We start from the raw sequence: 22578 nt of genomic DNA, 5'->3' as shown, positions 1-22578 counted from the left end.
TAGCATACATATGGTCCAAAGAAACACTTCCACACCGGGAGCTATGAAAATAATGATTTATTTTATATATACACACAGACAAAGAGAATTCTTCACGAAGGTAAGTACTATTCATAAAGAGTAAACACAATAGAAAACCAATGCAATACTTCTGGTGAGTAAACCACAGTGTAAATAACATATAGAATGGCAGTATGAAATAAAATTCAAGGTAAATAAAAAACACTTTTGTAGTAAACCTTGTAGAATGTTCTGTTTCAGGAATAAAATGAATGGCCAAAATATGCGGTTAAGCGCTTTTCAACACTTGTAAGATTTTCACAGTGAGTCTTAGGCTTCAACTGTCCTTCCCTATCTAGGTTTGAGATTGTCTCAGAGCCAGAAGAGGACACTGCGCATCAGTGGCCTGTTGTAGGCAGAACAGGATACATAAGCCGTAGAAAAGTGAGAGTTCCAGAGGATTCTTTTGTAACAAGTAGGTACTGAGCTTTTGTAGGTAAAAAGGGTTCCCCGGACTTCGTAGAAAGCTCCCCGAATGCACACCAGCATTAGGCCTGTGCAAACATGTATGGGTAAACACCCAAACGCACGAATCGCCACCACATCAACACAGGAGCGTCAGAATACCTCTAGGTACTTTTTACCTCGAGTCTCCCAGTACCTCAGTAGTGAAGAATATGATTCAGGCGGACGCCCTCATAATGCTTCAGGACCCGGTCACTGAATTCCTGGTCTTCTGATGAAAAAAGTGACACTGGAAGGGATTTTGCAGCAGCAGTCGAGTGGAGAGGCTCCCAGCAAGGATTCTTCATAGCTTCCCGCTCTGTGATTTGACACCCTTTTCAAGACACCAGATGAAGAACGGTTCTCGTCCGGTCGATTCTCCTCGCTTTCTCGGTCCATCACTCTGGTGAGGGTACTTCAAGGAGTGGACACTTGACTCTGGAGGTCCGGAAGGAGTCACCAAAGTTTGGGGAGAATAAGATCTCCTGAAGACGCACTGTACGGTGGTTGCAGGTCCATGGTATGGGCAGTTTGCAGCCCAGTAAGGTCGCAGTTGTTCGTGGGATGGCTCGAAATTTAGGCCGTCTCAAAATATGGAGGAAAGTATGACTTCAAAAGTAATGTCTGAAGAGACACAAAAATGCCTCCCATAGAGTAAAGGAGTGGGTGAAAAATGTTCCCACTCACACAGGAACATAGACAAAACATCCATAAATCCAGCAAAAAGTGCTGGGTGTCTCACAGGTGAAGGAGATTTGGCATAAAAAATTGAACATCTACCTAACAGTACAGTACCTCGTTGGTGTCCCTATGAGGAACTCCTATTTAAATGAGCACTGAGGGCAGGTGGTAGAAGGCAACCCCACTCTCAGTCACAGGGTTACAATATTTCAAACGTTTTACGGCAACCTAATCAATGGGGGCTGCTAGGATTCTTCCTGTGCTTGCTCTCCAAGTGTGGATTCGAGGTTTAATTCAGGCATCAATCACAAAAAGGTCTTACATGGTTCTGGCAACTCTAGCCCTCGCTCCCTGCGATGAACATCATCCAGTGCTATATTTGGCAACATCCATATCACACTCGCTCTCATGTAGGGAACAATGTGTAGCCATTGTGCTTGGTATTGTAGTTACACAATGGTTCCTGCAGGGCAGCACCCCAGGGTACAGCAGTTTCTACCCCATTAGAAAGGTTGCCACTAGCTGCTGGGTCGCACACAGCTGTTTGAGATAGGAGACTCACGCAGGGAACAAAGTGCCTTTGGGGAAACCTAAGCTTTACTGAGATGCTTAGGGTTGTGTAAGTGAGATTGTACCAGAGCCCTTTTTTGAGGAGTGTGATAACCTGCATCCTAAGGGTAAATAGGGTTAGAGCCACAACAGGGAACAAAATCACTCTATGGGTAGCAATGGCAGAACCGACGTGGCTTCAAAGCGGGAGGCTGGAACACAGGTGCAGTTAGTCCCAACAGATAACCCCAAAAATTACTCTTAATAATTATACTCTAAAATATACACTCTTTATTATGGAATTCCACATCAAGCAACTATAAAAGTCAAATATGTACTTTAGAGTCATACACAACACACAGTAAAACCAATGTATGTCTAAACATAGTTAAAGGGCTTGGTGTTAACATGCAACTATGATGCTATTATAAGACTGGTATCCTGTGGCAAACACTTCATAGTGCTGAGAGGTGGGTGGAAAGGAATTCCTGAATAGACAGGTAAGTACTTGGGCGTATCCTGGAATAGGCATACCAGTACACAAGCATTGTGCGCCTAGAAACACTTGTGTACAGGTGCGTTATAAATGCCATATCATATCAGGTGCTGGATAACTGTTCCCTATAACCTCAAATAGATCAGATGACACATACACCTGAAACCGAAATATTGCTTGTTCACATGGGGACTAGTCAGTTTCCCCATGTGAACAAGCAAAACGGGCAAGGGAAGTAAAGCAGAAGGCTTTAGTGACCTCCAAAAGTCAGTGCCAGGGTAAAAAATAAGCAAAAGGTCTGGGGGTCCCATAGAAATAGGGAAAGGTGCCTAAAGAAAATCTTTCCTAACACTGTGCAACCAGTAAAATGACACAGAAATTGCAGGCAGCAGCATCAGCAGTGACAGAGTAGACACCAGGAAAATGGAGGAACACAACCAAGGTTTAAGGTAATGGAGCAGGCATCCCGCAAAGAATGTTCTCGAAACGGGTGCAACATTTGGGGGTGACCCAAAATGGCCCAATATAGAACTAATGTGGATGGGCAGTGACCCACCACGCACCGAGGCCAGAGAAACAGGAAACACTTCAAGGCGCTTGGTCCAAGAGGACTTTGAAGGGAGGCAGCTGTCCCAAGATGGAAGAGGCAGTACAGCCAGCAAGAAAGCCCTTTGCGAGGGGGAGGAGGTGAGGGGAGGAGGAAGAGCCCAGCAGGGATTTCCAGGAACCTTCAAAGAAATAGGGAGAAAGGACAAAAGTACCAGGTTCCAGCCAATATGGCCAAACCAGGTCCCCAGCAGCAGCCGCCCTCCAGTAAATAAGGTATGAAACCTAGGATTGTTCAGGGTTGCCCACTGATAGGGCGACAGCCTAACCTAACGCTCACATAGCACACCAGGCAGACACACAAAGGTTTTGGCAAACAGTCAATTAGACTGGAACTAAAAGCTGCCAAGCACATTGACTCCCCCTAAAAGGATGTGTATTGGGAAAGACTGGCCCATAAAAGCATGCAAGTCCAGTTTAAACCACTCTAGATCAGGCAGTGAGTCCACTTCAGCACAAGAGGCCCATTAGTCCTACAGACAAAAGGATAACTGAATACAAAATTGCAATGCATGCAAATATACATTAGTATCCCAATCTCAATGCATTGAGCTACTAATGATGGAGCACACCCGGTGAAGCCAGAACTAAATTACAGCTGCCAACAGCCCCCTTCACAACACCTCAAGGATGATAGAATCAATCTGGTACAGGTTCAAAAGTTACTAGACATGATGACCTGGGGTCTGGGAATTACACTGGAGAACCGGCAGGGGGAGCTGTTTCTTTGCTGGTAACACAACCATACTTCTAGTCTGTGCTGACTCAGGAATGACGTACACCCATGTCTTCTGGTGTGCACAGAAACATGCATGCAACGCCAGTACTCGCACTGAGTTTCATTCTCTCATTTCCACAGCTCCAGGCCTACGGTGGGAAACTGAAGTACGTCACCGCATTCCATGCCTTGGGTGAATCTGGAGCCTCAGACGTTGAGCCACAAATTCTTATCAAGGGAGGCCACCGGAGTAAGCTGGTCATCTATGCAGATATTTCTGCCCCCGAAAACGGTGTGAGAAGTGAGGTTGAGGTGGAGATGAAAGAGGTGAGTCATAACCAGAAACATTGATAACTTTTCCTTTGTGTTATGTGTTAATGAAAAAAAAGGTGACCATCCACATACTGTATTTATGTGTTTTCACTGAAAGGGCATTACAGATATTGTGTCGTACATTGATAACTATGCAAATGCATATATAGGACGTAACAATTACTCAGTTGCCTCTATCTTCCAAAAGCAAGCCTTGCCTTTGACCCTCCAATCGCAATCATTTTACCGAATCTTCTTTACTTTTCTACATTTCTTTTTTTTATGCGGGGGGAGACACCCCCCCGCTGCTCTGGCTCACCTCTCCCTACCCTAACTTATACCCTTACCCACACCCCACCTATTATGCATTACACATATACCCTACCTTTTTCAGTTAAATATATTAGTTGAAATCTCATTAGGGGAAATGATATTCAAAGAAATCTACGGTAACCAGGGATGATAGCAGCATGTTTGCAAGGTTATAGTGATGGAGAGAGGTTGCCCACACCATTTGCAGCCCCAAGTATAGAAAGTGCCCATAAAACAATGCAATCAAATCCCAGGCACATGCATGCCAATTGGTCAGTGTAGCGGTTACCAGACATTTCATCGACAAAAATTGGTCGACTGGATAAATGGTTTAACCAATTTCGTCAAAAACCAAATGGTCGAATATTTTTTATCTTTTATTTTTACCCTTTTTTTGGGGAGGGTCCCCCCACCCGGGGAGGGTCCCGTCCCCCCACCCGGGGAGGGACCCCCACCCCCTTTTTTTCTAAAAAACCCTTTTTTTCCCTAAACTACAACCTTAAAAATAAATATATAAATTAAAAAAATAAATCGACCATTTGGTTTTCGACGAAATTACATCGACCAAATGTCCTGTCGACCAATTGTTGTCGATGAAATGTCCGGACACCCAGTGTAGCATGTATATAGTATCACCTTTGCAAGGAAGGAAATGTAAGATCAGAACAGACGCGATATATTATAAGAATAGTGTCGATTCTCCCAAAGGGATGCAGACAGTCTATTATCCCAGCAGTAAAGTGTTCAACATTTAAAACCTGTAAGGCAACAAGCACTGCCAAATCAAATAGGTTCAGAAGGTGGCCTTTAGGGAGCCAGGACAGCCAAAGTCAATGGGCAAAGTCAAAGTTCTGATGCTCTTCTTCTTAGAAAAATATTCTTAAATAGTCAGTGTTCAAAAGAGAAATCACAGTGACTCAAGAGGAGTCACCTTTAGAAAGCACAAGCTGTAAGGCCATTGCAGGTAAGTTGAGGTCAACTTAGTGTAGGGTTAAATCGCACTACCAAAGATAGGAAGCACCCCAAATGACAAAAGGATAATGTACCCCAGGCCTCACAGTACCTTTGAAATGAAGAAGTTGTTCCAGCTGAATGCCTTCATTATGCAATGCAGTAGACCCTTGTTCCTGGTCCTTGGTGACGAAAGGGAGGATGTCTGGCGGGCTCCTGTGGCAGCACTCGAGAGAGGGACTCGACAGCAATGGATTTGCATCGATTCAGCGGCTCTGTGGTTTTGGCGCCTTTTTCTCAGTGCCAAAGAACAACAAAAAGCTCTTGTTAGGATTTCCTTGATCCCTCAGACTTTGGAAGCCAATGCACTAACAGGTGGTCGAGGTACCCCAGGTACTGGGATTCAGCAGCCTAGAATAGTCGCAGCAAGTCAAGGGTCATGCCAAAATAGAGATTGTCTCGAGGCTAGTTGGTCCCACCAGCGTAAGGGAGGAAGTCGTCCTTTAAGGGTCTACCCTTTTGATTCAAAAATGGGATCAGCAGTGCTTCACCAGGCACTTTGTGGTCCAGGAAGGCGCTGCTGGCATCTCTCTTGTCTTCTGCTTCAGATGTTGTCCTACAGTGTTCGACTCTGCTCTTAGTCCCAAAAACCTTGCTTTTCATGCAAGTTCCCATTCATTCACAGCTGTCAATCACACAGCAGGGTGGCAGTCCTCTAGGACAGCCATCCAGCCAATTGGAACTGGTTCCGCTCAGGTACACCTCGAGACTAAGGACAGGGAAGTTTCGGGACCCTCCCTCACTTCCTGCCTTTCCAGACACACTGGAGCCTGGCCGGGCTTCAGGGCTGAAGCCGCCAAAGGCAAAATATACAAAGGACTCAAACCTGATGCAACCAACACAGTAAAAGCCCAGAAGAAACTAACTAACACGAAATGGTGAAAGAAGAAGACAGGGCCCATTTTATGAAAATTGTCACCCTTGGGTACAGCACTGAAGCTGAGGATAGATACGTGTCACTAGGTAGTAAAAAATAAACCACTGCCACCAGCCATTCAAATGAGTTAGTGTAACAAAATGTTACATGAGGAATGGGTTAAAGGAGTTACTATGCAACCCCCAGCACTCCAAATAGGGTGGTGTGCGCTGGACCCATAAAGTAAAGGTAAGTAAGACAAGGGTCTTCTTACTTATCTTGGGAATAGTAATACACCCAAGAAAAGGGACTTCTCAGTGGCACTGCACAGAAGGTGATGTGTGTCACAATGCAAAAGCAGTTGCCTATGGAGTTTACCAGACTCCATAAATCAGTAAGGAACATAGAAAATCATAGTCGGGTAAACACATGAGTGAGAAAAAGGCCCCACTCACTGAGGAGTAAAAATTTAAAATCCGGAGTCCAGCAAAAGAGCTGGGGGAAGGTTAAAGGGAATTGGCACAGGAATGACAATTCTCCCTAACGCTGAGCATTGTACATCTTCTAGTCCCTGACACAGTGCACATGCACAATGCCTTTCCAATCTAGTAGCTCTGAGTCTTCAAACTTGAAGTGTTTTTGGTCCGGCACATACTTTGAGTTAATGAAGTGTGCTGTTGATATAGCGTCTTTGTACTAATGTTTTGGACAAGTTTGAAGAGCCTTCTTGCCCAAAATATTTTGAAGCTGTAGTTGTGCTAATTATTTCAGCAGGGAAGCACTAGTACTTCCTTATTTTCCTGGGCCACGTCCAAATATGCCCAATTTCTTGTGCCTGGTTCATAGTTACTCAGTTGACCTAATTTCTGGTCCGGGGATCATGTTTAAAGCTGTTTTACGAAAATGTCATTGATTGTAGATTCCTATCATAGTCCCCGCAGCTCACTGGTGTTAATTCATAAAGCTTTAATCCTGTTCTTACCTCTGTAAAAAAGCAATGCTTTATGTAATACATTTGAGCTTTTAGTTCTTGGCCACTTGCAGGTCTGCTTTAGAGAGGTCGAAATTCCAGCATAATTTGTAAAGTTTTTTGTGATGCGTAAAATGGAAGTGCCATGGTATAAGAAAGAATAGGACCCACAGCCCTTCCATGAAAATAACATATGCTTACACTGGAATCGGGCTCCCAACACAAGCTTCTTGACGCTATGCTGGGTTGCCATTCACCAGATACAGTCATGAGAAGGTAGAGCTTGGCGGGAAGAAAGCGCTCCTTTCCGTACTTGCCTAAGGCTAGCTGTGCCCAGGTGGAAATTCCAATTATCCTGTTACAAATGCTTTACACGTGATGCCGTTGATGTCCTAGGGGTTTTTGCCCATCTACTGTATGATATGATATGATATTTTATTTATATTGCGCTCATACACAAGACCGCGACCAAGCAAACGGAGGGGAACAAGGGAGAACAAAAAACAAATGATCTTACTAGGCCCAGTGACATTAAGAATGCGCAAGTGCATGGAAAGGGGAAAAAGGGGTAAAGTGCGAGTAAGGGGGCGAAAGTGGAAAGTGCAGAGAAGAGAACAGATAAGTGCACTAAATAAATAAATAAAGTCATTGGAAGTGGTAGTGCAGCCAGCCAGTGCAAAGTGCATGGTTATTTAGATAGGGTATATTTGATTGATACAGACCCCAGTGCAAGGGGTGGCCCGGAGACAGTGCAGAGGGGTGGTAGGGTGAGCAGGTACCTGAGCCCGAATAACAGAGGGTGGCCAGGTGCACAGTGCGGAGAGAAAATAGATCAGCAGGGGAGAAGAGGGGCAAAGGCAGAAGCGAAGAGGGAGGTCTTGAGTTGCTTCCGGAACTGGAGATGGTTCTCCTCAAGTTTCAAGGTGGCCGGGAGACTGTTCCAAAGGGAGACCCCCACCGAAGACAAAGATCTGCCCCCAGCTTATTTCTTTGAAAACCGACTGACCCTGAGGCAGTTAGAAGTAGAGGAGTGAAGAGCTCGAGTGGGACGGTATTTACGGAGAGAGAGTTGAAGGTATTTTGGACCCAGGCCCCAGAAAGCCTTGTGGACAATGCAGAGGGTTTTAAATGTAATCCCGTACTTCTATTCGGAACACTCTGCCTCAGTCAATGCCATCATGTAACTAGGAATTTTGTGTATAATTGTGTCTGCTGGTTCCAGTTGTTTTTTATTTATTTAATCTCTAGAATGTCCCTACTTGTGCTGGACACACATAGTCCAGTCCCCAAAAGCTTCTATGTGACAACTCGATGCAGTACAAACCATGTGCATGTGGACAGCTGGAATTGCTAACCCATGGGCATGTTTTATTTTCTTTTTGATGAGGGCCTGACTTTAAAATCAAGAAGTGTACATACAGATTCCCTGGTGCAGACTTGCTCTCCTAATGTTCCATTTTAAACCATATGCGTTTTATTTAGAGTCTTATCACTTTGTGACACTGGTAAACGTGCTGTCACAGGTGAATTGGGCAGTCAAGATCACAGAAAAACATGGTTGTGTTTCAAGTGACCTCTTGTTTTGGCTGCTACATGTTGGAAGTCATTTTGCGTGAAAAATGCATCTCTCCAAAGTTAACTATAAAACAACAAACGCATGAAGATGTATCACGAGCCATTGGCTGATCATCCGGGAAAGCTGTGCACGAGCCTGGCTTGCCTGTTCACTGTTTTAGAACAAATACATGAAAACAAAGAAATGTCCTTCCTATTGACAGCAGCATGAGAGACAAATAATGCATTGTATTAATGCTTCGTTTTTGCGCATCTTGTTTGTGTTCGCAGCATTTCTGGAAATATTCCAACTCTGTGTCCGAACATTCTGTCAGCCATTCGGACTTCCTTTCAGTTCTGAGCAACATTGAGTACATTCTCATTAAGGCCTCTTACGGTCAGGCACTGCAGCAGAGCAGGTGAGTGCCGAGTCGTTTCACAGAACACTGTGTTTCTGTTAAGTGCGTGAAAATGTATGGGATGTCCTTTAGATTAAGGACTGTGATAAAGGCAGTTGTATCGTGTTATGGGTAAATGTCAAGTCTCAGTAAAGTCTTGGATTGGTGTAACCTTGAAAGGGCCAATGCACAAGGATCCATAGGTGCAGGGGTGCAAGTGTGCTCTGCTTTCTCGAAGCTTCGCCTGCTGATATAACCCCACAGGTCCACAATTCATGAAGGTGACTTGTAGTGGTTGAAGGAAAGGCTGTCCCTATATGGAATTCATGTTCAAATGTCGAGCGTGCTCCCTGCACTTGAATATGCATTCTACCACTGGCCATATGTTGGTTGCTGCAGGTGTCAGCTTCCCGCTGACGTGGGGTCAGTGAGCACTTTTGTAGTGGCAGGACTTACAGGGCCCATGCCTGCTAATTCATTATTTACATTTTCAACTCATTGTTGGTGTTGGAAAGTAAAAAACAGATCAGTAAAACGCAAAGCATGAGCGTTTCTATTTTGGGAAATGCATTGGTGCCAGGGGCCTGAAAATATGCCAGGCAGCATTGTACATTACCTTGCACTTAGCGTGTGACAGGGGAGATCAGACATGTTTCAATGAGAGCTATGAAAATCACCTTAACAAGCACCTCTCTCCGTGATATGCATTGTGCCGATGCTGCGACAGGCCATTACCCAAAATGATCCCAACTGCTTCTGTCTGCTGGTGCCTTGATTGACAGCAATGTGTCTGCATGTGCAAAGGTTTGCCTACATGCAGATTCACCTTTGTGACTAACTACCTCAGTAGAATGCAGGTTTTTCCCCCACTTTCATGAGTCCTGGGCACAAGTAGTCAGAAAAGGCTTTTTTTGTGAATCTGCTCCAAGATTTTCAGTTGCCTTCACAGATGTGTTATGTGTATATACAGTTGTGCAAATTCCAGCCTCAAAGGTTTTTTTGTATTTATGTCCATCAGAATCTCTAATATATCAATGGAGGTTGCAGTGGCAGAACAAAGCATGCACCCCGGAAGAGAAGCCGCTCATCTTATAGAGAAGTGTGATTGCCCTGCAGGCTATTCTGGACTGTCATGCCAGGTAATGTACTCATAGTAAATACACATATGTGTGGTGGACCCTCTTAGCCACTCACCCTCCCGTAATAGACATACATCTCTACCTTTATGATTGAAAGACTGCCATTACAGTGGGCAATCATAAAATAAAGAATACAAGACCAATGCAGACTGCAAGTCCAATAGTGCCCCTCTGTCTTCGAGGACCTGACATTTGACCCTGATGAGCTACCATTTGAGGCCTCATTAGTGATTCAGTTAGGGCGGAATTCAATTTGATTGTTCCTTAGCCTAACTTTGTGGGTTCCATGAACTTTCAGCTGGCATCCATTTTGTTTACTCTTTCATTTTGAGACTAGAAGGATGTCTAATATGGTCCCCCTATAACTGCAACCCCTTTTTGTCATGCGCTACCATTAGAGGTCCATATGGCTACCTGGGCAGGGGTGCTGTTTAAGTACCCCATGTTGATACCATGTTGAGACTATCACACTGCAAGTGTGTTGGGGAGTAGGCTGGAGGAAACTGTAGTTTAGTTTAGTTCTGACTACACCAGGAATGTAGCCATGTTAACCACACATGTCGCCAAATTCATCAGTATAGTTGCCAATAGTGTACCCATGTAGTTCGGTAAGTCCTGCTCCCAGCCACTTTGGTTTGTAGCCTTTCCGGCCTGTGTGGAGCCTGAGGCATGGCCAATGTGGCAATTTCAAAGTCCCCCAGTCATCCCAGTCTACATCCTGCATGGGAGTGCCTGTGCATTTGGTGGTTTTTCCACCCAGCAATGATTTACTAGCCATCCAAACCTTGTGCATCATGGAGTGTGACTGATGGGCTTGTTAGGCAAGAATTGATGTATTAACCCAGGGGCAGACTACACAACCCATGTACCCTTGGTATTAGGCAACCCACCTATTGGTATAGGGCTGTACTACACAAGTTGGTAGTGTGACTGAGCAGCCGGACGTATCTCAAGAGGGGTAAATGTGAGCTGTAGAGATCTAGCATTGAAATTCACCAATACAATTATCCAAATAAAATGTACACTTAATGTTTTCTAGTAAAATAATTATTTATTTATTTCACAGTCTGTTTTCAATAAGCATTCTTCTAAAAGGGCAATGTGCAACAATAAAAATACACTTCAAATTACGTTCTCCGAATCAAGGCAAAGCAAGGAGATACTCTTTAGAGATGCTTAATACACACTTCCTACACCCTGAGGTGACATCACTAACTAGGACAGTATTGGCATGTATATATCACTTTTGCAAATGGTAAATTCTGAGGTGGGTAGAAAGAAAAAGTTAGAGGAAGGAAAATGGTTAAACAGGTTCTCAGAGCATGTGAGCACTTTAAATCTTCCAATGAGGTTGAGATAAAAAAAATTCCCAGCAATATTAGTTGAAAACCAATGTATCACCTATGAGGGACAGTAAGAATCAAAGTCAATGGAATAGAAGAGTCTGCAGGGAACCAGGACAGCCAAAGTCAATTGGAGCAAAGTCTATGGAGCTGAGGCAATTCTTAGATAGTAAATGTCTTGCGCAAAGTTGGAGAGTTTGTTGAAGAAAAATTACTGTAGGGTCACAAGCTGTTACACTTTTGAAAGTTAGAGCTGAAATCAACTCTACAAAGCAGCTACTGCAAGTCTCAACTGAGAAGAACAAAGCAACAAACACTAAGGTAAGTACCCCATGTAAGAACAGTACCTTTGGTTAGAAGAAGAGTGGTTCAGCTGGCTTCTGACTGTTTGCAGAGATGTAGATCCTGGGTTCCTGAGCTTCAGTCATGGGGACAGGAGGGAGGACGTCTGGAGAACTCCTGTGGCAGCAATTCGGAGGTTGGGGGCAGCTATGGACTCTTTTCAGATCAGCAGCACTTTGCTGTTTCAGTGCTCGGTAAACAGCATCCCCGCAGATCTTGAATACTGGTTGGGCTACCTTCACACCTTGAGTCCTGGTGAGGGGACTTGAGCACTGGTCGTCCTGCTTCTGGGGGGTGCTTAGAAGTCTCCTGGAGCTTCTGGCCGGATCACAGATGTTGCACTCGACTATGGATTTCTCAACCACTAGAACTCAGTTCCTGCAGCAGCCAAGAAGTACAGCCAGTCAGGAAAGATGGTCCAGTGGAGTTCGTCTCGGGGTAGTTGGTCCCAATAACCAAAGGAATAAGTTGTCCCTTCCGGTGCTTCTCTTGTTGATCAGAAAAAGCACAGCGAGACAGCCAATCAGGACTGGGTGCATTCAGGCATTCCTAAAGACAAAGGACAGGGGAGTTTCGGGAACCTCCTTCACTTCCTGCCCTTCCAGACACACTGGAGCAAGAGGCGGGTTTCAGTACAGAAACCCGTCAAAGGCAAAATGAACAAAGGGCTCAAACCTGGCTTCCCGCGCAGAGTAAAACCAAAGAAAGACATCACATACAGAAAATGATGAAAAAAGTAGACCAGTGCCATTTTGACTATACTGCAGCTGAGGATTCAGCCTGTGGTAGAAAAGTACAATGATAGGAAATGGTAGGAACATTAATCCCCTGCGACCAGCCATTTAAAGTAGTGAGGGAAGCATAAAAAATGTTACATGAATTGGTAGGATAAGGGGCTACTAAGTAACCCCTCAGCACTCCACATACGCTATATAAATGCCAAGTATCATAACATAACATAACATAAGATGGCGTGTGCTGGACCTACAAAGAGAGAAGGTAAATAAAGTCAATTTCACTTTACTATTCTTGGGAACAGTAGTTCACACAAGAAAAGGTATTTAAACCTTATGAGAAATCTAAAGGATTTCTCTGTGACACTGCACTGAATGTGCTGTGTGTTGCCATACAAAAAGATGCCTGTGGAGTTTGTCAGACTCCAAAAACAAAGGAAACATATACTCCAAATCAGGTCAAAACACATGAGAGAGTGAGAAAAAGGGCTCACTCGTTCCAGAGTTAAAATTAAAAAGTCCTATAATCCAGCAAAAAAGCCGGGGTTTCTAAGGTTGAAGGGAATTAGCACATACATGAGAATTCTCTTTAACACACATGTCTGTTGCTGGACGGATTTGATGACCTCTGGTTGCCCAGGATTGTCCAGGGGCTTTGGTTTGTCTTAACGTTGATGGCCTTGCTCCCAGCCCAAATCTTGGATAAAAGGAGGGCTGTAAGCGTCACTTCACAGGGCACATGACCCCATACCATCTTGGGGTTGGACTTAATAAGATAGAGGGAACATGTACTTGTGCTTATTCTAACTTATTCTTGCCTAACAGTTGCCAAATCCCTGAATCTGACGAAGAAGAGGGATTGTCAGACACACTCTATTCCTATGTGTCTCCGAGTATTCACCCATGCAATTCTGCTGCCCCAAGATGGGGGTCCCAGTAGAAAACCACTCCAGGGATTACACTTTGTCAGCAATCTGACAAAAGAGGAATAGGGATTCCGAATCCATCAGCACCACTAGCAGTAGTGGGTGCACCCTTTGGGGTGATAGGGGCTAACTCTTTTTCATCCTCATCAGTAGGGTAATCCTAGTGGTTGATTATCACACCACAAGGTGTCCTAGTGCTAACCCACGTCAGACAGCAGCTGCCAAGCCAGTTACTCTAGTTTTACTGGACACCTTTACCAGGGGTGGCTTCCCAGAAGAAGTAATGCCTTTCAGCAGTGTACTCACTTGTATGGCGTAGTGCCGCTGGCTCACTCCTGCACACATTTTTTATTTTTTTTATATCAAATTAGTGTGCATACTCCAGCCCGTACATGAGGGTCCCAGTGGGGTGACTGACCTGGATTTGAACTTCACCAGTGTTCTTCTTTTATTGTCTGTTTGTATTTTTTTGAATGCAAAGTGAACACCTGCCAAGTGGCTGAAATTATTTAAAGCCATCATTGAACGCTCACAGCATCGGTTTGTTACTGAAGCCTCATCACTCCCGCTGGCTAATCCGCACACTGGTCTTCTGCCCCTTCCCCAAAGTACTGCCATCAATTTGCCAGGGAGTTTGAAGGGGTCTTTTAGCTACATTATCCATTATGCCAAGTGCTCTTTATCTTTATGCTAAAAGTTGATTACTGGTTGTGCTTATAGCTGCTCTTTGTAGTCAATGGGCCTCATTCAAGTGTGGCAGTCTGGAAATAAGGATGCCGGTAGCAATGTACCAGCACCCTTTCCGGAACATCACACTACAAGTCTGCCTACAGGGGCCGTTGTGCCATTCTTTTTTCTTGGGTGACTCACGGTTCACCCCGTATCCCCCTCAGCCTGGCTCAGATCCTTGCCCTTCTCAATTAGTCTCCCTCAGCCTGGCTTGGACCAATTGTAGTTCACCTTGGTTTATAGAGCACTTTCGAATGTGCACAGGATTTAGCTTGACCCGTTGCAGGACCAAAGCTTCCATTTTACAATACAATTGCTATTCAATTGGATTCCTAACAGAGACTTTCGAATGGGCATCCACGTGGCACCAGACCACTCTGTCTACAGTATCTTTCTGGGCCTCCCAAAGTTCAGTCACTCTGACTCACCGGCTGTGCTGTCTTTACTGGTGCTGCTTTGTTCAGCAAGGTTTTCGGTAAGGTGAGTCTCACCTGCGTTCAAGCTCTCAAGGTTCATAATAAAGCATTCTCTCAGCTCGAACCTTCTCTCATGCAGCACAGTTCACATCAAAGGCTTCCCTCAGTCGGATTTGAGCCTCCCTTCACGATTCACAGCTCACTAAGAAGGCTTCCCTCAACTGGGCTCGAGTTTTGATATAGCTACCGGCAGGCAACCCCAATGCCCCTGGTCTTGCCTTCTGGAGGTACAGCTCACTCTCCACAGTGCAGTCTCCACTGAACTCAGAGGGCCAGTGTCAGAGAGGGCTTCTCCTCCTCCAGGTCTCCCAGGGTCTCTGCAGCCCTTTTGGTCTTCCTCTGGCTTCTTGCACATTCCAGCATCCCCAACTCGCTCAAAGTGTGCTTTCCTGCACTGCCTTTTATGCTGCCTGGGAGAGTCAAGTGAAGTCAGGTGTGAGTAATTACAATTAAGTGCCTGACCGTGCCTGATCTCATTAATGGGACAACAGGAGGGTGGTTGGTGGTAGTCTTTCTTATGTGACGTAAGGTGGTTTATATGGGTAATCTTTACTACTCCCAATCGTCTCTTCTTCTTCATAATACTATGTGAAGATGGGGAGGGGAAGATGTTGTGTATTTGGAAATGTCCAAAAATGATAAATGGGTTGTGCGATTGTGGGTAACTGCAAGAAGGGGGATACCGCATCTCGCCATCAGGTGTCTCTGCCCCACTCCCGAACACTTCTCACTCAGGTGATCCTCCCACACTTGTCCACTCCCAGTGTCAGGACCCAAAGGCGATGGGCTGTGCCCTGGCCACCTGAGGAAAGGAAACTCGGGGTTTGGGCAGTGAAACACCTTCTGGTTTTTCACAAAGGTTACCTTGATTGTTCCTCACTAGGGAGTGTGATTAACATATTTGCTAAATGCAAAGGGAGTGCCAACATATGCCATTCCATTTTGGATAAGCGTGTCCAGTAACAAATAGTACTCATACTCCTGATTTGACCCTCATAAAGCCAGGACTGCAACTCTCAGAGTGCAAAAAGGAATGGTGAGCAATAATACTCAGAAAAAATATTTTGATGTACTGAAAAGGGAAAATGCTTACTGAAAAAGCAAATGGCAGTCGCCAAGCCTTAAGAGTGACATTGTTGATAAAATGATGCCGCCTCCGCTAATTCCCCTACACTACCGACACCCTGAATGAATAGACACACCATGTTTTAGGTAACCAGACTGCAGTATTTATAATGTGACTTTAATATATAGTCCTTCTCTTACTAGAGACATTATTAAGCACTTTACTGTAAATTTCGATGTATCTTTCCCTAAGAATGACTGTGGTACAACTAACAATGGGTGGCAGAAATGTAACCATGTGAGTACAGTATTTCAGAGGCTTGAGCCCACAATTCTTTGTCTGTTTACTTCGAAGGTGTTTTAATCTCTGCTGCATCGACAGTCTGCCAATGGTGGATGCCTGAGGTGTGAAGAGCATGCTTTCACAAAGGCATTGTGGAAAAAGCATACTTGCCCATACTGGGTGACAGCTTTCGCATGATAAGGAGGCTCCCAGTCACAAATCGGTGGACAGCACCATGCGCGGTTGTATCGACCAAGTCTCATGAATATTTTGGTGCCAAATTAGTGGTAGTATGTCAATGAAATGGCTGTTTCAGGCAAGAAGAGAGTGATATGTTCAAAGGTTGCTCTCAACAATATTAGATACATTTTCTTTTATATTCTTTATTAACAACATGTCTCTCTCCTTCTCTAGGAATGTTCTCCGGGCTACTACAGGGAAAAAGTCTCAGACATGAATGTAATAGGGCCTCGCCCACTGATGGCCCCTTGTGTACCCTGTGAGTGCAACAATCACAGCGAGACATGTGACCCAGAAACTGGTGAATGCCAGGTATGTATTAGTGTGTGATTGGCTGAACGGTGCCGTTGACATTTTTGCTGTAATTAAGTTATGCTGCATGCCTAGCATGCGGCCAGCATTCAGTGTCAATACTTTCCTTTCCCATAGTGGCCTCTCTAGATATCCTTACTAAAATTGCAATACATACATACAACTAAGGAACGGTCCCTGAAAACAAACTGTAACATCTTGAGAACATCTCAGGTTGTGGTTGCAAGTTGGAACCAGATTCTTTTTATTCTCTCTTTTGACACTCTTTGCAGGATGATAATATTCAGTGTCAACACTTTCCTTTCCCATAGTGCCCTTCCTAGCAATCCTTACTAAAATGCACAATACATACTGTTCAGGGAGTTTTCCTAAAGTCCTACTGGCATTAAGACTTTAGTAAGCTATACCAGTGTGTAGATCCCCAACTCTTAGTATGAGTCTTTACTAGCCCAGGACTGTGGTTGTGTGGCAGAGCAGTCAGGCTTATCTTAAGAGGAAGATGTGAGCTGTAGGTAAGCACTCTGAATCTTAGACACAGCAAAGAAGCACTTACACATCTATTTATATAAAGGATATATATTTACACCAGAATCACTTTAAATACTTCGACATTTATGGTAGAACACTTAGGAATACTAGATAATACACATCAAAGGGCACTTTCACTTTTATGTTTGTTCGCGGTTACATTTGTAGCATCGTAAGACAATGTACTCTTACGTCCCATCCCCTTTCCTCCATACTGTATGGGCGTCCCTTGTGAGGGACGGGAGACTGAACCTTTTACACCAGAAAAAAACATTCTTCCCCTTTTAATTTAGGGGCACATGGGGGATCTAATTTCCTTTCTGTTAAATTAGTGGAATTCTAATCGCCAATTGCTGGACAATTTCATGGTTGTGCTCCATTTGCATCGTTGTGAATGGGGACGTGGTTTCCTTGACATACAGATGAAAAGTTTTGAGTTCAGAGTTTCTAACACTCATTTTCAAGCAAATGAGTTTGATCCTGTGATCATATGTATGCATGCATTTGGCACCTTGGGCCTTAACTAACTCGGTGATACTGTCGGCGGATGAAGAGAGTGTGACTCATTACTGAAATTGCTTCTTGAGTGCAGCTTATAGTGTAAGTTTTAAATTTCTTTTTTATGTTTACAGGGTTGCCGAGATCATACCATTGGAGACCACTGTGATGTATGTGCAGCTGGATACTATGGGAGTGTAACTGGGTCAATCAGTGATTGTTCCCTGTGTGCCTGCCCGCACCGCAGCCCACAAAGGTATTTAACTATTTTTCAACCTGCTCTCGATTCTATTGTAACAGAGAATACGTGTTTGTGAACTTTCTGTTATTTAAGAGTATAGGGGCTCTGCTACTCAACAATTTGTGTACTGATTCAGCCTCTGGAGCAGTGGTGCACAGTGGCGATAACATTCTAATCACCACAATTTCAATGGGCCTTAGTCATGATCAATATCTGTTTTGTTTAGGGCTGGACTTGTCAACTCTGAATAGCAAAGAAAAGCAGATTTTTAAAAATACCAAAATTAAAATGGATAAATAATTCTCAATTAAATGTATTGCATGCAGATGTTTCTCCTGACTATATATACATTAACTAATTATTGAGCTTTTTTAATGCTCTGAATCACCGCCACAGTGGTCTTAAAACATCCATCCTTCTCTAACCTCTCGGGCGTATTGTGTCCTGCCCTGGGATCACCTGATCATAGTCTGCATGAGGAAAATTAAAATAAGGAAAGGAAAAGGAGAGGTAAATGATAAGAGAGAAAAGAGGAAAAGAGAAATGGATGAACCTTGAAATGTACAAATATAGGATGTTAATTGGATACTTGTATTTACTGTTTTCATTGCACAGCTCTACAGCTCACATTAACCCTCTTAAGATTAGCCTGGCTGCTCAGTCACACTACCAACGTGTGTAGTACAGCCCTATATTAAAAGGTGGGTTATCTAATACCAAGAGATAAGTCTTGTGTAGTCCCACACCAGTCGGACTGCACTCCTTTTTACCTAACAGTATAAAAGGGTGTAATGGCAGTGGATTTCAGGGGAAGCCTCGTTGGCCACCAAAAAGAAATCAGAGATCCCCAAAACACAAGGAAATAAATTGTCCTGGCACCCCGAAGAATTGGAATTCTGACTTAACAGTTAGCTATCCCAGAGCAAATTAGCGCATTCCAGCAGCTCCTAGTAAGCATGTATGCATTGATTGGTTACCTCAACTGAAGAACTTGTGCCTTTCCAACAATGCATTCGCTATGCTGATTTTCTGATTAAAAGCCGACAAAGAAAAATGTGTTACACTTTTTGCTGTTTTTAATGTTAGGATTTCATTCTATTTCAAGCTATTGGTTATTTTTAAATGGGAAGGAAAGAACAATTTTAAATTTCAAGGTATGTCTTGTTTTACTGTGCACTGTGTCTATTTATTATTTTAATGTAGGTGTCTGGTTTTTAAATTATATTATTACTGTATTCAGGAAAAACAGGAAACATTATTCTGTGTGCAATATTTTGTAATTGTAGCCTGATGAATGTTGTCTCTTGTTAACATTTCTATTATTTTGATTTAAATTCAATATTCTATTATGAGTCTTTTTAATACTGATATTTACTCTGTATATATTGATCCACATTTCCGAAAATTTGGCATAAGATAAATCACTGTTCAACGTCTGAACTAACAAACAATCTTTATAAACGTATATTTCTTTCTTTAGTTTCAGTCCCACGTGTGTGCTGGAAGGAATGGCAGACTTCCGCTGCAATGCCTGCCTGGATGGATACGAGGGGCAATACTGTGAAAGGTATAGAACAAGATGTGAAGAGAAATTGCCTGTCAGTCAAAGTTGGAGTTTCTAAGCACTTTTCAGATCAAAGTCACATATTCAAGGTCTTCGCCGCACCCTATTGTTTCTGTTGAACCTTTCTATTCCCACGCTTTTAGGGCTGTTCTAAAGTTGCTCAAATGTGCTGTCATTATTCGTCCGTGGTACTCTGTGTGGTTGCAGAAAGACAATGACCGTTAAATGCCGCTTTGTTGCAAATTGTGAAGGAGGAATGGTCAGTCTCTGATAAATAAAACAATCAGACTCCTCCCACAAGTATGTATTAAGTTGTTTCCTGCATGACATACACGTAAAGAGGGTCATTGTCTTCATGGGCAGCTGTAGTCACAATGGTAGTCCTTTTTATATCCCTGTGTAGAGTGGTTCAGTCATTTTTACAATGACAACCTCCATTCTGAATCACTTTGAACCTCGTGGTATAAGAATGTCTGTCCAATTGAGTGGATGCTAATTCCATTGGCTGGGAGCAGGCCCAATCAGAGTGGCCACCTGCTTGGGCTTCCCTGCGTATCAGTCCACCGGAAAGCAGTAGGGATAGGTCTCTGCTGACAGAGGGAGGTAGTGTGAGAACACCCTGTGCTCTCCCTAAAACTCTGGACAGGAAGTGGGCCTCGCAGAGAGTCGTGGTGCCCCACAAATTTCACTCAATTTTATACCAGACCGGGTATAAGACTTGGTGGATTTCATCCGTGTACTACCGTCATCTTAGTTCCATTTCAGCCATGGAATCCAATGATGCGCAGGTTTAGCGAACTTGCCAAAATTAGCATGGTGCGCTCCTCCATGATGACATGTACCCGCCCCTGCTTCCCCCCTCCGAGGTCACGGAGGAGGGTCCTGTCTCTTGGATTTTTCCCAATGGTGAGACGCTCTGCCTGGTACCAATGGCCATCTGTAATGTGTAGCAACAGTCTGGTCTGCCCACAAGCTGGTACATTCTGCACACACATGCATATTTCCAGTCGTGCTTTGAACACCATTGGCAAAATAAAGTGCTTATGTCTCCTGTTTAGGTGCTCCTTGGGATACTTCGGAAACCCAAGCAAGGCCGGTGGGCGATGTCAGCAGTGTGACTGCAACCCTAGTGGCTCCGTGCACGATCACTGTGATAGACGATCTGGCCAGTGCGTCTGCAAGCAGGGCGTGACAGGACTGCGGTGTGACACCTGCGAGCCCAGGCATATCCTCCTGGAGAAGGAGTGCGTCTGTAAGTCAATCGCCTTTATGGAATTTTCCAACAAACATCTAAAACCTTTTCTGCATGCAGTGTTAGTGACATCATGAACACTGGCAGTTTTCAGAAGCGGGAACCTGCAACAGAAATAATGTAACATGCACACACATGCCATGTGGCATAGGGTGTCACTTTTATTTATAATTGTATCTCTAATTGTTTTTCTAAGTTTGGAATGGGCCTTTTGCATTGGGTGCCAGGGGTCTGCAACCTGCAGCTGTCCAGATATTCTGGACTATGGGGGTCATTACGACCTTGGCGGTAAGGGGTTAACGGCGCCGGTAATGGTGCCGGAGCCGTCAACCGCTTACCGCCACATTACGAGTCTGCTCGCGGGACCCACAAAGGGTGCCTGGTAAAACCAGTTGCCCTTAGCGGGTCCTACTAGCAGACCAGGGAGCTAACAATGGGCCTATTATTAACGGGCCCGTTGTTAGCTCCCTCTCCATTCCCATTGAGCCCTATGGGGGCTCGAATGGGAATGGGGATGTACCGGGTCCGTGTTCCTCGAATGAGGAATTACCGGGTCCTCCAAGGTGGGAATGGCCCGGTAATTCCTCATTTGAGGAACCCGGACCTGATACCCGTTAAGGGAGTAACCATGCCGCAAACTGCGGCATGGTTACCTCCAAGGTCGTAATGACCCCCAATGACTGCTAAAATAGCCATCATTCAGTGAATGCATGGGAACAACTTGCACAAGTGATCCATCAGTTGGCCATGTTTTATAAAATAAACACCTGGTATTTAAAATAATATGATGCATGTATCGATGTGACAAGTCCCTCTTTTGCCACCTTTGCTCCCCAGCTTGTGACGATGACTGCACGGGGCTGCTGTTGAATGACCTGGACAGCCTCGGCCGTGCCGTCTCTTTGGTGAACTTCACTGGGGTTGCCCTGGCACCGCATGGGATTGTCTCCGACCTTGCACATGTTTCCGGTCACCTGAAGGTATGATATGTCCTAGAGATTTCACGCAGCAGACAGTCCAACCATTAAGGTACTCCTGATCCCACTCTTTGAACGTGGAGTCTGGCAGCTTGACTCCAGCTCTTGGTAGTTGCTCGTGATTGTAGAAAGGTCGGCTGTTTCCTATGCTCCTGCTACTCATCTTTCATTGATGATTTTAAGAAGGCGTTATATGTGTAAGATAAGGGGAGTGGGGGAGCTTGTGTCATTTCATATGACTTTTTAGTAATTGAATTCATAGGTTTTGATTGCAGCTCCAACAACTCAGGCCTCCATATGGGCAAAATAGCAGCACTTAAGAGTAATGTCATTTCAAGCTTACCTTGTCACCCAACACATATTGTATAATAAAGATTGCCCACGCTTACAGCCCAGGAAGTCTTCATTCTATTAAAGACAAGGAGGCGAGCATTATGCTTTACTTTCTTTATTACTGCCACGACAGCTTTTCAACTATAACTTTTGAAATACAACATTTATAACTTTTTTCTGTCCATTTGTAACGCAAAAATGTGTAAATTTGAATTTTAAAGTTCTCTACAACCAGGAAAGTTCTAGAGCCCTTCTGAAACTACTGAACCCATGATCCCTCGGGTCTATGCAGTCCTGACCTCCCAACCTGCACCTATCAGCCTGCAGGTCATCCTATAAGAACACCTCTCTCCAGGTCCTTTCCTCTTTCTTTTTCCATACAACTTCGAAAAGAACTTGAACAATCCTTAATGTCCATCAACGAAAGTCTTTTCAACAGAACTGTAACTGGGCCACCGGCAGACTTGTCTCGGAACCTCTCAAACTACTGATGGATGCACTCGTCTCAATCATTAGCTTCTGATCAGATCGCCTTTTGGTCGTCTCCTGTGAGGAACATATAATAATACATCAGAGAGGGTAGTGGACAAAGATGAACATGTCAAGCATCACATATAAATTCAACTTTT

General features: G+C 44.2%; 1 protein-coding gene across 2 annotated transcripts in view; it reads left to right on the top strand.

Annotated features, from left to right (window-relative positions):
• LAMA1 (laminin subunit alpha 1) overlaps positions 1–22578 on the top strand; it is a 679286-nt gene that overhangs the window by 399347 nt on the left and 257361 nt on the right. For both annotated transcript variants that reach the window (XM_069620697.1, XM_069620696.1), the window contains exons 26-33: positions 3696–3881; positions 8861–8988; positions 9986–10106; positions 16419–16556; positions 17717–17838; positions 19304–19390; positions 20446–20639; positions 21477–21619. In XM_069620697.1, the coding sequence (XP_069476798.1) occupies positions 3696–3881; positions 8861–8988; positions 9986–10106; positions 16419–16556; positions 17717–17838; positions 19304–19390; positions 20446–20639; positions 21477–21619 (1119 nt within the window). The remainder of the gene's footprint in view (positions 1–3695; positions 3882–8860; positions 8989–9985; positions 10107–16418; positions 16557–17716; positions 17839–19303; positions 19391–20445; positions 20640–21476; positions 21620–22578) is intronic.

Source organism: Ambystoma mexicanum, chromosome 5q (genome assembly GCF_040938575.1).
Source record: "Ambystoma mexicanum isolate Mex_15411 chromosome 5q, UKY_AmexF1_1, whole genome shotgun sequence".
Taxonomy (NCBI): domain Eukaryota; kingdom Metazoa; phylum Chordata; class Amphibia; order Caudata; family Ambystomatidae; genus Ambystoma; species Ambystoma mexicanum.
Note: the sequence above shows the minus strand (reverse complement) of the source record. Positions and strands in the feature narration are given on the sequence as shown.